General features: G+C 43.1%; 1 protein-coding gene across 4 annotated transcripts in view; it reads left to right on the top strand.

Moving 5' to 3' along the window:
- Positions 1 to 14,767, top strand: part of MAPRE2 (microtubule associated protein RP/EB family member 2) — a 166,268-nt gene that overhangs the window by 46,737 nt on the left and 104,764 nt on the right. The window contains exon 1 of one of the 4 annotated variants that reach the window (XM_059041387.2): positions 12,326 to 12,889. The exons of the other annotated variants lie outside the window; for them this stretch is intronic. Coding sequence (XP_058897370.1) covers positions 12,771 to 12,889 — 119 coding nt within the window. The 5' untranslated portion in view covers positions 12,326 to 12,770. Of the gene's footprint in view, positions 1 to 12,325; positions 12,890 to 14,767 lie in introns of those variants that run through there. 4 annotated transcript variants of the gene reach the window in all.

The raw sequence follows: 14,767 nt of genomic DNA, 5'->3' as shown, positions 1-14,767 counted from the left end.
AGTTAACATCCATCACCACACAGTTCCAAATATTTTTCTTGTGATGAGAACTTTTAAGATGTACTCTCTTAGCAACTTTCAAATATACAATACAGTATTACTAACTATAGGCACCATGCTGTACATTACATCCCCAGCATTTACTTATTTTGTAACTGGAAGTTTGTACCTTTTGGCCCCCTTCACCCATTTAACCCACCCCTCACCCTCCACCTCTGGCAACCACCAATCTGTTCTTCGTGTCTATGAGTTTGAATTTGTCATTTTGTTGGGGTTATTTTTCCACGTATAATTGCGATTATATGGAATTTGTCTTTCTCTGTCTGACTTATTTCACTTAGCATAATGCCCACAAGGTCCATCCGTGTTGTTGCAAATGTCAAGGTTTCCTTCTTCACTATGGCTGAATAATATTTGTGTGTGTGTGTGTGTGTGTGTGTGTGTGCGCGCACGTGCATGCATGCGTGCTCATGTGAGCCAGTTTTCTTTATCCATTCATCTGTTGATGATTACTCAGGTTGCTTCCATGTTTTGGCTACTGTAAATAATGCTGCTGTAAATATGGAGGTGCACATATCTTTTCGAGTTAGTGTTTTTGTTTCCTTCAGGTAAATACCCAGGGTGTAATTGCTAGATCATATGGTGATTCTATTTTTAATTTTTTGAGGAAACTCCATACTATTTTCCATAGTGGCTGCACCAGTCTTACTTTCCCACCAGTGGTGCATGAGCATTCCCTTTTCTCCAGAGTCTCACCAGCGCTTATTTTTTTAATAATAGCCATTCTAACAGGTGTGAGGTGATATCTCATTGTGATTTTGATTTGCATTTCCCTGAGGATTAGTGATATTGAGCATCTTTTCATGTACCTCTTGGTCATCTGGATGTCTTCTTTGGAAAAATGTCTATTCAGATCCTCTGCCCATTTTTTAAAAACCATGTTGCTGTTTTTTTTCCTATTCAGTTGTGTGAGTTCCTTATATATTTTGGTTATTAACCCCTTTCAGATGTATGATTTGCAAGTATTTTCTCCCATTCGGTAGGTTGCCTTTTCATTTTGTGGATGTTTTCCTCTCCTGTGCAGAAGTTTTTTAGTTTGATGCAGTCCCACTTATTTGTGCTTTTGTTACCTTTGTTTTTGGAGTCAAATTCAAAAAATCACCACCAAGACTGATGTCAAGGAGCTTACTAACTATGTTTTCTTCTGGGAGTTTTATAGTTTCAGGTCTTATGTTCAAATATTTAATCCATTTTTAAAAATTAATTAATTAATTAATTGTGTGTGTGTGTGTGTGTGTGTGTGTGTGTGCGTGCGTGCATGTGTGTGCCTGCATTGGGTCTTCGTTACTGCGCGCGGGCTTTCTCTAGTTGCAGTGAGTGGTGGCTGCTCTTCATTGAGGTGCACAGTCTTGTCATTGCGATGGCTTCTCTTGCTGCAGAGCATGGGCTCTAGGCACGCGGGCTTCACTAGTTGTGGCTCACGGGCTCTAGAGCACAGGCTCAGTAGTTGTAGCACACAAGCTTATTTGCTCTGTGGCATGTGGGATCTTCCCAGACCAGGGCTCGAACCCATATCCCCTACATTGGCAGGCGGATTCTTAACCACTGCACCACCAGGGAAGTCCCTTTAATCCATTTTAAGTTAATTTTTGTTTACAGCATAAGATAGTGGTCCAGTTTCATTCTCTTGCATGTGGCTGTCCAGTTTTCCCAACACCATTTATTGAAGAGAGTGTCTTTCCCTATTGTGTATTCTTGACTCCCTTGCATAAATTAATTGACCATGTATTTATGGGTTTATTTCTGGGCTATATATTCTGTTCCACTGATCTTTGAATCTGTTTTTATGCCAGTACCATACTGTCTTGATTACTATAGCTTTGTAATATTATTTGAAATTGGGACACGTACCTCCAGCTTTGTTCCTCTTTCTCAAGCTTGCTTTGGTTATTTGGGGTCTTTTGTGGTTTCATACAAATTTTAGGATTGTTTATTTATTTCTGGGAAAAATGCCATTGGCAGTTTGATAGGGATTACATTGCATCTTCAGATTGCTTTGGATAATATGGACATTTTAACAATATTCTTCCAATCCACGAGCATGGAGTATCTTTACATTTATTTGTGTATTCTTTAATTTTTTCAATGTCTTTCATCATACTTTCCAATGTACACATCTTTCACCTCCTTGGTTAGATTTATTCCTTTATTTTATTATTTTTAATGCAATTGTAGTGGGATTGTTTTCTTAACAGTTCATTATTAGTGTATAAAAATGCAACAGGTTTTTGTATATTGGTTTTGTATCCTGCAACTTTACTGGATTTATTAGTTCTAAGAGTTTTTTGGTGGAGTCTTTGGGGTTTTCTATGTACTATATCATGCTGGCTGCAAATAGTGACAGTTTTACTTCTTCCTTTCTGATTTGGATGCCTGTTATTTATTTTTATTGCCTAACAGTATACTATATTAATTCTAAAGTGCTATCTTCAGTAAGGAAGATACCATCTCCCACACCCCACCTCAAAAACACACCTACTGCAGCTCTAATTTTTTTTAATCCTAGAGAAATACTCAGTGGCCTGGCTTGGGTCACAGACCTAACATTGAAGCAATCTTTAGGTCCAGGAGGATGGAATATTATAATTGGCAAGCTTTACTAGAATCACAGGGTTTGAAGGAATAGTTCTCAGAAGAAGGAGAGCAAGACAAAAATAATAGAAATGCACTAGACATGCTTTTTACACTATATGCCATTATGTCTCATTCATATTGATTCCATTGCTGCCTCTTTGAAGGCTGATGACATCCTCATTGAAGAGACTGGAGATGGGCCTTTGGGGGAGGGTATGAAAGGCAGGCTGTGTGAGGAGTTAATCCCAAGAATTGATCTTGCTCTCTCAGCTGACTGTTAACTCATCGTGGTTCCCTATATGTTAAGATCCCTTTGGATTTCCTAGGGGTCTGATTCCTTCACATAGAAATTAAGTTGAAGCTAATTGAAGGTAACCCTTCATGCTTTCATGTGCTATACTCTGTAGTTGGACCCTTCATGCTCATGCCCTATAGCAAGTGTGAATTGAGGAAAGATACTTGGCATTATAAGCTCTTGAGTAAACAAAACATAAGTGCTAATTAAAACATTTCTGATGGAGACTTAGATCTTAATTCATGATTTCCAGTTGCATTCTCTCCCTCTCTTTTTTAATGAAGTAAGCTTTTTAAATTTTCTTTTCAAAAATTTTATTTGGATGAGGTCAGAAATTGGGGAATTTCTCTTCCATTACTCACACTGCTTCCCAGCTGCTGGCCTCATGTTCCCTTGACATGCTGTTGAGGAGCCACCTGTGAGCCATGGTTCTACTCCCCACACACCAGCCTTGTCAGAGAAGCCCCAGACTGAGGAAGACCCTCCCTCCCAGTGTCCCTGCCATTGGTGGCCTAGGTCCTGAGTAGCTCTGAAACTCTAGAGGCCACTGGTACCTGTTAGAACTCCTGTCTTCCCATCCCTCCACCTTGGCTTTGAATTTATATTAAGGAGTCTCTTTACTCAGTTGGTACTTTTTAATATCAAAATCAGAAATAAAGTCCAGTGGGCTAGTTAACTTTTGAGAGCCCTAAGGAAATTGTCTCTTGACAGCCTGTGAGCCTTCTGGAAGATAATTTACTTGTTAATGGTACCTAGAGTCTCTTCCTTTCCTTTGCCCCTCAACTGAGCCCAAGGTGCCTTTTATCCTTTCTCAGTTGTCCTACCCAGTATGTTCATTCTGTTTCGTTTAAACGTGGAAATAAAATAGGGGAAGGAAGTAAAGGAATTTCATGAACTTGGGCATGGACACATTTCAGTAAGAACATTCAATTAGGCATGTCTAGCATTGGAGGGTTGAATTGTCACAGTCTTAGCATAGTGAAAATGAAAGCAGATTTCAGCTTTGAAAACAAATACCAAAAAATGCCTGTGGTCTCCTCTCCCCTCCAGAAGATATCAAAGAAATGTATATTGATGGTTGAGGCTTACTCAGAAAAAGAAAATAGTTAATCGCTATAAATAAGGGTAAGAAAATTAATTTTCCCTACTAATCACATATACCGCTAATCCCCTATCTTGGTATCTCTTTCTCCCTCCCTCTCAACCATAATTTTTTAAATACCTTTTATTTTATTACCTATTTATTTATTTTGACTGTGTTGGGTTGTCGTTGCTGTGGGCGGGCTTTCTCTAGTTGCGGAGAGCGGGGTCTACTCTTCGCTGCGGTGCGCGGGCTTCTCATTGCAGTGGCTTCCCTCATTGTGGAACGCGGGCTCTAGGCGCGCGGGCACCAGTAGCTGTGGCTCGCAGGCCCTAGAGCGCAGGCTCAGTAGTTGTGGCACACGGGCTTACTTGCTCCGCAGCATGTGAGATCTTCCTGGACCAGGGCTCGAACCCTTGTTCCCCGCGTTGGCAGGCGGATTCTTAATCCACTGCGCCACTAGGGAAGTCCTCCTTAACCATCATTTACAACTCCTATCCTTCCAGTCTCCATCCCTTACTTCCATGAATACTGCTCTCCTATCCTGTCTCATCCCCACCCACCTTATTCTCTCTTTCTCCACCCTTTTCCTGGCGTTACTTCCTCACTCCCTAGACTGAATTGCCTTCAGGACAGCAATCTACCTTCTCTTGCTTCTGTGTCCTGCTGTCTCATCCCTGCTGCTCCCCAGCCCTAGATTCTGCATTCTTGCATCCAGGTTTTATCAGACCCTAGTGGAAGGCAGCCTGAGCTAGTGAACAAGGATGACAGCTTTGACGCCTGGCAGGTGTGTTCACACCCAGCTTTGCCACTTCCTGACTGATGAGCTGGCTGAGTTATTTAACTAGCTGCCTCCTCTGACAAACAGGATTTAGAATCCCCCTTTCCTCATAAGTTTCTGTGAGGATTAAAAATACCTACCCAATTGAAACAGAGCACTTGGTCCCTAAAAAGTACCCAGTAATTATTAGGTGTTGCTATTATCATTGTCCTCATTGCTGGAGAGGATTCCGCATCTGGACCAATAGATACTGTGAAGCCTGCTGCAGAGTGATGGCTCCTAACTTTGGTTTTAAGCCAAAGTTCTCACAATGGCTGTTCAAAGCCCTGTACATTCTGGTCACTGCGATCCTTTTGACCCTCACCTCCTACCCCACAACACACACATCACACACTCAAGTATAAGATTCATGAGGGCAGAGAATTTTGCCTGTTTTGTTCATTTCTGTCTCTCCAGCACCCATTATTCCTAGCATGTAGTAGGTGTTCAGTAAATGCGTGTTGAGTGAATGACCGAGCCCCAGTACAAATATCATGGCCTTGGTGAAGCTTTTCCTGTCTCTCCAGTCATGGTTGCTTTCTTTTCTATATTCCTGTGCTACTTAATACATTCTTCAATTATAACATTTATCACATTGTATTTTTATGGAAACCATATTTAAAGCTCTTCAGTTTAACAAGATGGTATAATTCAGAAGCACATTTTTACTTAATAGAGTGAAAACTTAAATTGCACAGATTTCATTGATTGATTACAGAAATCATAATGTCCTGCAAGTTTGTGAATTGCATTCCCATCATGTTCTGTGAGTTATTCCATGAAATTAAGTCCAACCTTGAGAAAATCCAAGAAAAAGCAAATTAGAAAGCAAATTCCAACACACAGAGAAATCTTCCCTTAAGCAATGGCACGTTCTATATTTTGACATTACAGAAACCTCGTTATTTTACTAGCAAATAGGAAGGAGGCTTGCAAAACTCTGCCTTGTGGACATATCGACATAGCTATAATTGTGGCTGATAAATAATCTGCAAAGACAAGTAATCTCAAAAGTCAATCCTGGAAGAGTCTACCTGCTCAGGTTGGTTTTGAAGGAGAGCATTCTTCATCTGGGGGAAAACATTTACCAATTTGTCTTAAATAAAATGCTACTACTAGAAGCCAGGAGGCATATACATATTATAGAATTCGCATCAGATCTAAAGGAAGAACTAATTAAATCTTCTATGCCTCAGGGAGAAAGTAGCGAGCAAGGACCACTCTCAAGTACATCTCTATGCCACCGATGTGATTTCAGGGCCAGCACCACTGGCTGGCCAATCATGTGTTTATTCACTGCTGTCATTTTGGATGTGGAGCATATTTTAAGCCACTGATTGATAACCTGTCCCTGCCATTCCCTACTGGAAAATACTAAGACATACGCATGGGAAAATTACTTGTCCCAGGGCAGCAGTGGTGACTGCTAAGTGGGATCTTCTGTCTGCATTCAGAGGCTATCACAATCTAAGGAAGCTCCCCTCCCTCCATCTAAGGTGGTGTGACAGCTGTGAATGCCTTTGACAGCAGTGATTATCAGCTTCAGTGAACACATTTTAACTTGGAAAAGGCATTCGTGATGAGTAGGTACTGCTGGGATGGAATCAGGATTAGCATCCATTCCTGGTTGATGATTTCACATCTTCTCTGTTGTTGTATTTTGGATTTCTCAAATCCAAGGCAATGCACAGTCCCTGTTTTAGACAAATCTCATATGTTGGAGAAATAGACAATGATTTCTGCCAGGATGCAATTATCGGTGCTCTCTGGCCTAAACCTCAAGAGAAACGGGACTGTGCTATAACCTAGGAACTTGGAAAATTAAAATCTGGGTTGGTGCCCAGTTCCATCTTCCTTGATTGGGCCTGTGGACTGGGATGGTGGCTGGTTTCCTTTTTCTCTTGTTGCTCTGGCTCTGTGTCTGCTGGGTCTGCTTTAGTAATCCTGCTCTCCAAACACACATTTTAAATACTCGTTTGACTTTTGGGGGGAAGGGTGGGTCTTGACCCCATAGAAGGGGACACATCTGGTGCCTAACAAGTGCTCGTTAATGAACATATTGGCTCCTCCAATACTGCCGAGAGCTTTTTAGTGCAAATACTTGTTGATGTTAGTTAGTTGCTGACAATACATACATGACCCGTAATTTAATGTCACCTCATTCCTTCAGTATCTCTGTTAGGTCAGAATACTAGTGATCTTGCTAAGAATTACAGTTTCCCTACTTGTTGAAGATTTCTTTATTTTCTTCGGTAATCACTGATGGGTCTGATCTGAAAATTTCATCTCTTAAAAATACCTTTGAGAACACCTTATCAAATCCAGTCAACACTTCTGTGCCCTTATCTGTTTTTTTTGGGGGGGGGCCATGCCTCGCAGCATGCAGGATCTTAGTTCCCCAACAAGGGATTGAACCCGTGCCCCCTGCAGTGGAAGCGTGGAGCCCTAACCACGGGACTGCCAGGGAAGTCCCATTCTCTGCCCTTATCTGATTCAAACATTCCGTGACATTTGGCCCTAGAGACACCTCCGTCCTCTCTGATACCCATTTCTCCCCTGGGCCCACTGAAACCACTCCCTCTTGTGATTGGCCCCATCAAGCCAAATCCTTTGCCGTCTCTTTGCAGGCTTCTTTTTTATCACTCAGCTTTTAGAGAGTTCCATCCCAGGCCTTCTCTTTCTCCCTGAGTGAGGGCATCCACACTCTCAGCTTCAATGATCTCCCATGAGACAATTTCCTCCAAATTATATGTATCTCCAAGTCAAACATATACGTTCAAAGACCCACATGTTCCCTTATTCAATAAACACTTAACGAACACCCACTGTGTGTGAAGCCTGGTGACCAATCATTGTCACCACTAGCATGTCCTACAGGTACTTCTCTATGTCCAAAACACACTATGAGAATCTCTCTTCCAGAAGGACAATTCAATCTATATTTCCCATCTTGATGAATGATACCATTATCCCCTTGGTCACCCAAGCCACAAACTTAGGATTCACTTGCAATATCTTTCTCCTTCACTGCCCACCCTTAATCCCCATCAACATCGTGCCCACATCCGTTTAGTCCAACAAATCATAGCAGTTATTCCCTCTGAATATCTCAGATCTGTGCTTGCTCCTACAACCCCTTGGCTCCTATCTAAGTTTAGGCCTTCATCACTGTTTGATGCATTTTGATCTCCAATATGGGACTTCCTGGGTGGCGCAGTGGTTAAGAATCCACCTGCCAGTGTGGGGGATGCGTATTCGAGCCCTGGTCTGGGAAGATCCCACATGCCGTGGAGCAACTAGGCCCGTGTGCCACAACTACTGAGCCTGCTCTCTAGACCCTAAGAGCCACAACTACTGAGTCCACGTGACACAGCTACTGAAGCCCACGCGCCTAGAGCCCGTACTCTGCAACAAGAGAAGCCACCACAATGAGAAGTCCACACACTGCAACAAAGAGTGGCCCCCGCTTGCTGCAGCTGGAGAGGGCCCGTGTGCAGCAACGAAGACCCAAGGAAGCCCCAAATAAACAAACAAACAAACAAATACTCCAACATGTCTTCTACGCTACTGCAGCATCAGACCTTCTTGATATGCAAATTTCACCATGAATTTCCCTCCCTAAAGCACTTCATGGTTCCAAAACACCTTCAGAGTGAAGGTCAAGCTTCATAGCTTGGCCACAGCCCCTCCTGCACCTGGTCCTGGCCCTGTCCCCTGCCATCGTGCACTCTGTTCTCCACCCATACTAAACAACTTGCTGTCTCCTGGGGATATCACACCCTTTCGTACCTCTGTACCTAAGTGTATCTGCTTGAGAAGCCCTTTGTCTCCCCTCTACACTACCGTTCCTCTTTTAAACGACAGTAGAGCCTAGTGGAGAAGCATGTCAACTTTGGGGCTAAGACATCCTGGACAAGTTGCTTTTGCTCTTTGAGCCTCAATTTCATCATTAGGGTCATTGTGAGAATCAAATCAGATATCTGTTGGATCAGTGAATTATGTATTCATGTAGTGCCTACTACCTGCCAGCCCTTATGCTGAGAACCAAAGATATAGCAGTGGGCAAAGCAGTGGAAGCCCCTCCCTAAGGGATCTTGTATTCTGTTTAGCACAGAGAAAGTGAACAAAAACGGTTATAATTATTACTCACCCAAGGCTTAAGTAATAGCTCCTTGGGGAAACTTTTCAGACCTACTTCCCAGTTTCCATTCTGAATTAGGTACTCATCTTCTATGGCTCTATATCACACTGTATGGTGCCATTATCACAGCATCATGTTGTGTCATAATTGCCAATATTTTCATCTTGCTCATCTACAGCTCTGAGTTCCTTGAGGACAGAGCCTGGGACTTTTCTTCTTATTTTACCATCTTGTAGTACACAAGAAATGCAGCTGTAAGTGTCAAGTGAATGAGTGAATTGAACATTTCAGAGTATGCTTAACTTATTGTTTTAAAATAGCTTCTACCACTAAAGACCATTTGCTATAGGCCAGAGACTATGTCAATTGCTTCAACTATATTATGTAATTTAATCTTCACGGCAACACTATGAAACCAGTAATATTACACCTACTTCATAGATGAGGAAACTAAATCTTAGAGATACAGAGTAACTTGCTAGGGTCACATAGCCCTCAGGTGGTGAAACCAAGCCGGGGACCAGGTCTGCCTGATGTCAGAGCCCCAGCTTCAATCCATGATGCTTGCTTGGTAAGAGGTGCCATTTCTCTATGGGGCAGTTGGAGATCTAGGATGATGGTCTGGATATACTTTATTTTAGATACATCTGTGTACATAAGACAAACCTTAACCTACAGTCAGATGTACACGAGACGTTTTAGCTTATTTGTGTGTATGTGATCTGTGTGACTCTCTTGGCCCCGCTGAGGGGGATGGGAAATGAAAGGTTTTAAAAAGTTCACAGTATTACAGCCTCTTCCAGTTTAGACTGTCTTCGGAGCGCTCCATCTCTTGGGTGAATATTCAGTCTTTTAGATGTCCTCCTCTCTCCCTGGGTTCTCTGCCTAACTGTACCAAGCCACTGATTTTAGCCTCTAGTGTGATGAGGCTGCACCTTGACTGGGGAGGAAGGTGTTGGGGAGACACTCTTTGAAAGCCATCTCTTCCCAGAGTCCCAAATGGGACTTCTGCCTCATTAGGCAAAAGAAATTCCTTTGGGCTGAGAACAAAGCCAAAACCTCTCTAACGTCTCCCTTCAGGGACCCGGAGGTGGGAGATACTGCTTCTTCCCACTTCCACCTGCTTCTTTCCAACCTTGGGGTTGGAAAGGGTACTCTCCCTGCCCTATTCCTGCCTGTTTGGCGCTTCCCTCTGTCCTAGCATCCTCCTTCCCAAAGTGGAATGTGCCTTGCCCTTCTCCCCAGGGCTAAACTGGAGAATGGCTGCCAGGTAACCTGATTTATGGGGAGAGGAATGAAAACACATCTGTTTAATATTTTCAAATTATTACCCCTGTTACCCCTGCATCTCGGAGGGTAATCACAAGTCTCTGGGGGCCCTCTGGGTCCCTTTAGAGTGGTGTGTTTCAGAGCAGTCCTGGAGGAAGACTTACAAGGCTCTTAGGTACCTCCTCCACCTGCCTCACTGCCCCTTCCTTTTCAGCCCATTCACCCAAATTCCTGGTCATAGTCCCCTTTTTCATGACAGCCCAGAAACAGTGGGAGTATTCTCTCCACAAAATTAGTTGGTATAACCAATGATCTATAATACATTCAAGTTCTGACAAACATAGTCCCTAGGATAACACCAGTTATGTAACCTATTACTTAAATATGGGATCATGGAAGAGAAAGCTATCCCAAAGAGCCCCAAATGAGAGAGTGTATGTGGAAAACATTAAATATTTGATTTGTAGACTGTGCCTTTTAACTTCAGACTGTTCCCAAAGAAAGGGGAAGCTTTTGTGAAGGGGAACAAATTAGTAAGGAAATTAACAGCCATGGGTCAAGTAACAGAAATAGTAAGAGGAAGTGTTGGTCTTTGTAGCAGTAACTACACTCTCATGCCCCTTTAGCTCATTGTGCAATGTGAGGCTTGCTGTGTATCTCTTGTACTTAGATATTTATCTGTTGTACCTTGTGAAGTCTTAGGTCAGAATTGGATCCTTATTGTGTGAAAAATTCTCATGGAAGCTGGGATATGGATGAAGAAATCAACGTGTGCACTGTGAATTCACTGGAGAAAGTAGAAAATAAAATTATTAAAATATAGTTCAAAAGGAGAATACAGAATAGGAAAAAATGCCCCCTTATTTAAGATTATCATTACCATCTGGGTTGTAAACCATTTGACTCTAATTCTAGAAGCTTGATGCCAGAAATAACTTATTACCAGGGAAATATGCTGGAGAATTGTCAGGAATGACAAATTTTTTTACTTGTTTTAACATCTGTATCACAAAATGATAAAGCTGGTAAGCCATACAATGATGCGAAGGCATGAGCCTAGTACTTTCTGCTACATATATTTATTCTGTCTTTGACATTCCAATTCTCCTTCCTTTCCCACCCCACAAAGGGTCAGAGACCACTTTTGATAAGCAGAGAATCCTTCAAACTCCCTTCTTCTTTCTGAAGGAAAGCACTGGACACATCTGGAATCTGTTCAGAATTTATAATCTAATCCATACACTTTGCACAGTACTAGCAATTCTTTTCACGGCTCTCTTTTCACAGTGGTCATGTTGAGAAGTACATAAAGTACTTAATTCTTACCTTGATCTATAACATTTATGAGTTCACATTAAACATAGACCACCACTGTCCAATCACATTGATAAAAGCATGTCATTTTGAAGTTCCAGTTCACTACTTCCTGGCTGTGTGACCTTGAGCATGTTGCTTAATCTCACTAGTTTACTCATCTTTAAAATAGGGATGGTAATAATAATAGTACCTGGCTCCTAGCCAATGTATTTGAAAGCTCCATTGCAATGATACAGAACAGCTTGAATGTTGAGAGCCTCCAAATACTAAATTGGATGTTCACATGTTTAATTCAAAGAAAATAAAATACATGACAAGGATTTAGTTATGTGTATCAGGAGACAGTATAAGAATTTGAATTGGGAGGTCGTGGGTAATCATGATGTTCTAAAATGGTGGTTATCTTTTTTATTTTTTAAAAAATTCTCTTTGGGGATTCTTTTGTGCAGAAAATCTCTTAATTTGCAATCTTTGATCTTCTCATTATTAACGTAAAGGTATATTGATTAGAAGGAAATGCAGCTTCCTCTTTGCTTTTCAGATTTGGGGCTACTTTTGGGGAGGCGGCTGCTGCTGTTTGGAGAATGGGGGAGGAACCTGGAAGTTTTAACCCCTTAGTCTGATATACTTTCTAGAAGGAGGCTACTAGGTCGTCTTATATTTTTCTGAAACCAGACGGAGTTTAATTTTCATGACACAAGAACTTGGTATTGAAGGAGTTAAAGGGTCTCCCACACCCCTCTGCCTGAATCGTTCTTTTGTGTACACAGCTGCAGGGGGAGCTCGGGTTGGAAAGGAAATGGTTAGAGGAAGAGCTGGTTTTCAGACCCAGGCGAGTCTGCGAGGGGGGCCGGGGGTGGCCTGGGGTTTTACATGCCAGATGTAGGCCTGCCCGGGTGCCTGCTTGGAGCCGCTGGCGTGGTCACGCCGGGGCCCAGCGCTAATCAAGACGAGGTGATGAGTTAGCGGGTTGCTATGGGGATGGGCCGGGCCACGTGACCAGGGTGCTGCTGCCGGCGCTTTGACGTCAGCAGCCGGGAGGGCGGGCCTCGAGAGGGCGGGGCGGGATCCGAGGAGGAGAAGGGAGCTGCGAGCGGCGAGCAGGCGGCAGGCGCGGTCTGCGCGAGGAGCAGGCGAGCGGGAAGGCGAGACGCAGCCACCTTCCTCACCAGCCAGCCCACAGCGGTTTGTTCCCATCCTCGGGAGTGCGCCAATGCCCGGGCCGACCCAAACCCTGTCCCCAAATGGCGAGAACAACAACGACATCATCCAGGATAACGGGACCATCATTCCTTTCCGGAAGCACACAGTGCGCGGGGAGCGTTCCTACAGGTAATGGGGCTGGCACGGGAGCGGCGCCGGGCGGGGGACCGCGGCGGGCGGGCGCGCGGAAGTCCGCCCGTTATATAATGGAGCAGACGCTGCCCCCGGACCCGGCTGCAGACGGGCGTTTGTAAAGGCGGTTGTGATTATTTCCTATCTGTTTCCATGTGTCATGTTGGGTGTGCACGGAGGCTTCCCGACTGCAGATGGAAAGCATTTTGTGAATAGGTTTGCTGCCTGCAAGGGGTCTCCCTCCACCTCTTTCCTTCCACATTGATTTCAAAATGCAAGCAATTTTCTCCCCCTCTCCAAAGGGAGACAGGCTGGAGCACTTCCTTTCCTCCTTCCTTTTTAGATTTTAAAGGAACCATGAGGTAGGCTGTGCCTGAAGACAGGGAACCAGGAGGATGGTGAGGAAAAGGTTTGCGCTTGCCCTGGTGTGCGTGTGTGCAGGAAAGATGGAATCCTCTAGATTAAGCTGCAGTCTGTGATGTTGAACCGCCAGATTGATGGAGCTTTGTAAGAATTCTGCTCGCTGATTGGTGCAAGGATTGACAGCAGAGGTCACGGTGTCAGACATTCACCAAAATTTTCTCCATAGAACCCAAGGTTTATTAGAAAGAGACTGGACTGCAATGGACTTGAAAAGAACTGGGTGCCGTTATGCATTTTCTTAGGAGTTTATGGCCTCCGCATGGGTGGGGGAGCCCGCCCTTCTTATTTACAGTAGGAAGGTAATTCCTGGTATTTTGCTGTGGTCTGATTTGAGGATGGACTGATCTTGGTCATTGTGTTGTGAGCCTTTTGATTAATGAGGCAGCCTGTACGGTTGGCATCGTTTTTACATTAGCATATCTGGCAATATGTTCTAGTAGATAAGCTCATTAAAATTGTTTGCATTGTTTGATAAGGATAACAATGTAATGGAGAATGCAGCTCGAGTCTAATGCAGCTCAAGCAAGGCCAGACTTTAAGGGAGACTGATAGCTTCGCTCATATTTCCTCTGAAGTTCTTTTGTACTGGGGTAGTTATTTTTAAATGTTACCTTGATAACCGCTAACAATGCTTTTGCTTTGAGGCAGAGCACACATACCTCTGAAATGCATCCTCTCAGCGAGCAACAGGAAATCACTTTTTTTTAATGCCTTCATCTAAACATTCAGATGGTATTATGGGCAGACTAGTCTGTGTGTGTATAAATATTGCATATTTTAAAAATAGAGCCAAAAGTACCCCCACATCCTCTCTCTTTGACCAAAGAAATGCTATGAGCTGACTGAAAAAAAAATTATAAGCAATCTCTGCCCTGTCATCTCTGGCAGTTACATAAATACTGGGAGTTAATTTTGGCTGTGCCCATGAGGTCACCAAAATCTCATGCCTATGGTTCCAAGTAATATGTTGACATGGCATCCTTAGAGATTCCAAGTGCTGGTTAAACCAAGCACTTAATATAAACCAAAATTGGTTAATATAAATTTGCTTAATATAAACCAAAATTGGTCCACAACCTCCGGGACTCTCCTTTTGGAGACCCATGAGACTGGAACTTTGGGTCCCATCTTTCCTTTACTTCTCTCCACCTTTCTCTGGACATTCCAAAGCTTAAAGTAGAATTTAAAAACAAAAACAAAAACAAAAACTCTGAGTTGCTTTTAAACCGCACTTATTTAAACTGCTTTTCTAGGTAATAAATTTGAAGCCCATATTTCTTCAGTGATTTCAGCTCTGGCACGTAGGTAGCAGTTGTTTTTAAGACAGAGTTCGAATTTTACCACATGGGCCAAACGAAGGCAGTTGCCTGGTTGGGTTTTATTAGTCATATGAACTAACTTGCAATGGCAGTGGAAAAATCATGTGGTAGAAAGGTTAAATGCTACCTTTTG

Source organism: Kogia breviceps, chromosome 15, assembly GCF_026419965.1.
Source record: "Kogia breviceps isolate mKogBre1 chromosome 15, mKogBre1 haplotype 1, whole genome shotgun sequence".
In the NCBI taxonomy this organism is placed as follows: domain Eukaryota; kingdom Metazoa; phylum Chordata; class Mammalia; order Artiodactyla; family Physeteridae; genus Kogia; species Kogia breviceps.
Note: the sequence above shows the minus strand (reverse complement) of the source record. Positions and strands in the feature narration are given on the sequence as shown.